Below are 2,417 nucleotides of genomic sequence, written 5' to 3' on the forward strand. Positions count from 1 at the left end.
AGGAATGCCTAGAGCCCAACAGTTTTCAGAAAGACTAGCTGTTCAACGATCATTTCACTGTAGGTAAATGTAATAATTTCAGAATGAACTTTTTCAATGGCTTTGCCTATGGCAAATTATTTTATAAGTTTGAATGTGTGGTAGGCTAGCTTTCCTAGGAAGTGAGGATAATCCAACCATGTTCCAAGTATATTAAACTGGTTTATACAATAAATATTCGAATCACCTATGTGCATTGACTGTGCTCAAACAAGAATTCTCTTTATCAAAATATTCTTTTTTTTCAAAAAGGCCTCACATTAACCCCTTAAACCAACCATCCCCTTCCCTTTCTATGTCCAGCACTGCTTACTATTCCAGTTGCATGACTATGTATAGACAAATGTCAAATTCCAGTGGAACTGCACACAGACTTCAGACTAATACATATCAAACACAACAATAGCCACTGACTTTAAGGGACAAGGTGGAAACTAACCAGTAACAATGTAGCCAATGTCAATTTTTTAGTTTAGAGGGAAAAAAGCAGCCCCCAAATGTCCTTAACTTCCCCGTACTCCCTGTGACACACAGAGTGAAAAGATAATCTCTAGATTTAAAATCATTAGAACACATCTTAAATGTTTTACATACATTAGTATTCAATTTCAGATTTGAGCAATATTTTCTTCTGTGTTGCAACGTGGGGAAAATGTCACAATTATTAGCTCTCGTCAGTTACAGTTATTTTTGAATGTTTAACTCTACTATATACCAATACGGGAAACTTCACCTCCATTACCGCTCCCCGTGCCTGAGTGCTGTCTTCCTCAGGGCTGTCCACTAACGCGCGGACGTGCTGGGGAGGTTGCAATAGCACTTACAGAATATTCACGAGAGCTCAGAAATGTTGGAAGGTTCATCATTACCTATTTACTGCAGGATTCGACATTCAAATTCAGCACAGCACCCGAAAGGAAAACTGCATGAATGGAATGCACACAAATCCCACAGGACACACAAACTGAAGTCCAAAAGGCACAGAGTAATGCTGGTGGCTCTTTCTAGTCAGTTAAGAAACAATAAAAAGTCTGCATTATTCTTTCATAATTTAAATACTTAAGTAATCTCCACTTTTATTACTTTATAACAATGACTTCAAATTTACATTATTTTAAGTACCATTGGAATAGCTTAGTGTATAATACAGATATTTGCCAATAACCCATCCAAAAATTAAAATAAAAAACCTCTTCACTATATATATAATATATATATATATATAAAAATTATTCTGAAAGACAAGAACATGGAAGAGGGACTTGGTACAGACTATCAACTCAATTTTCTATCACCACAGTTGTAACTCCAAAATCAACCGATATACAGCAATAATCAAAAGCAGTGCAAATATCTTTGGAGGTTAGGATAAAATTATAATGCAAGAACATAAAACCGAGGAAATAAAAAAGGCAAGTACTTCAAGTACAAGGAACCAGTCTGCTTGAGGTCCATCTTAGTGTTTACCGGGGGCTTCCTTCTGCTTCTACTTCTTTCTCTGAAACACATTGGCCAGCATGGCGCCCGATGTTGTCAACTGGCCCATTTTGTTCAAAAACTTGGTCTTTGTATCTTCGCTCACTAAACTTGCAGCAATTGACATGGAGCTAGAGAACAAATTTAAGAATTCATGTGAAGCAATTAGAAAACAAAAATATTAATTCAGTTCTTCAGCAGTTTATCTAAAGGAAGGAGTATGTGTAGTGGTCTGGGACTGGAATGATTCATGGCTGTTTATCATGACCTTGGATAAATAATTTCATCTCATCTGTAAGACGGAGATTGTTCTAGTACCTACCTCATAAAGCTATTAGGATTACAAAAGTGTAAAATGCTTAGCACATGGGGCCAGCAGGTGGCATGGTAGTTAGATACTAATATTTATTGAGAGGAGTTTTTTTTTTAATGTAACACATTACGTTTAATGTCCCATATTGCCAGCTGTGGTTCAAGTCCCAGACCTGGTGGTCTGTCTGTTTGTCTCTTACTCTCACGTGGCTGACTGTGGTTCAAATCCAGGACTTGGCAGTCTCTCTCTCTCTGGTGAGTGCACATGCCTTATACTAAATGAAAACAATAATAATAATAATAAATAAAATTAGATAAATAAGTCCTTAAAAAAGTGCTTAGCACAATGTAAGGCACAAACTGGCATGCTATAATGGTTAGTAGTTATTTGCATGACTTAAATTCTTCCAGCAATTCTGGGTGATAGCTCCTATCCCTATTTTCACAAGTGAGTAAATTAAATCACAATGAGGTTTTATACTATGTTCATACTAATCCTATGGCAAGTTTTTTTTTTTTTTTTTTTTTTTTTTCTTTCTTCCTCTCAAGTCTCTAGGATGGGCCTGGACTTCAACCCTGGTAAGTTAGAT

At 36.3% G+C, this 2,417-nt stretch overlaps 1 protein-coding gene across 3 annotated transcripts in view; it reads right to left on the bottom strand.

Annotated features, from left to right (window-relative positions):
- Positions 1–7: 7 nt before the first annotated feature.
- The window catches only part of RELCH (RAB11 binding and LisH domain, coiled-coil and HEAT repeat containing), a 143,892-nt gene continuing 141,482 nt past the window's right edge, over positions 8–2,417 (bottom strand). For all 3 annotated transcript variants that reach the window (XM_027766257.1, XM_027766252.1, XM_027766255.1), the window contains one exon: positions 8–1,646. In XM_027766257.1, the coding sequence (XP_027622058.1) occupies positions 1,526–1,646 (121 nt within the window). In that variant the 3' untranslated portion in view covers positions 8–1,525. The remainder of the gene's footprint in view (positions 1,647–2,417) is intronic.

The sequence above is a fragment of the Tupaia chinensis genome, unplaced genomic scaffold, assembly GCF_000334495.1.
Source record: "Tupaia chinensis unplaced genomic scaffold, TupChi_1.0 Scaffold000065_2, whole genome shotgun sequence".
NCBI lineage: Eukaryota > Metazoa > Chordata > Mammalia > Scandentia > Tupaiidae > Tupaia > Tupaia belangeri.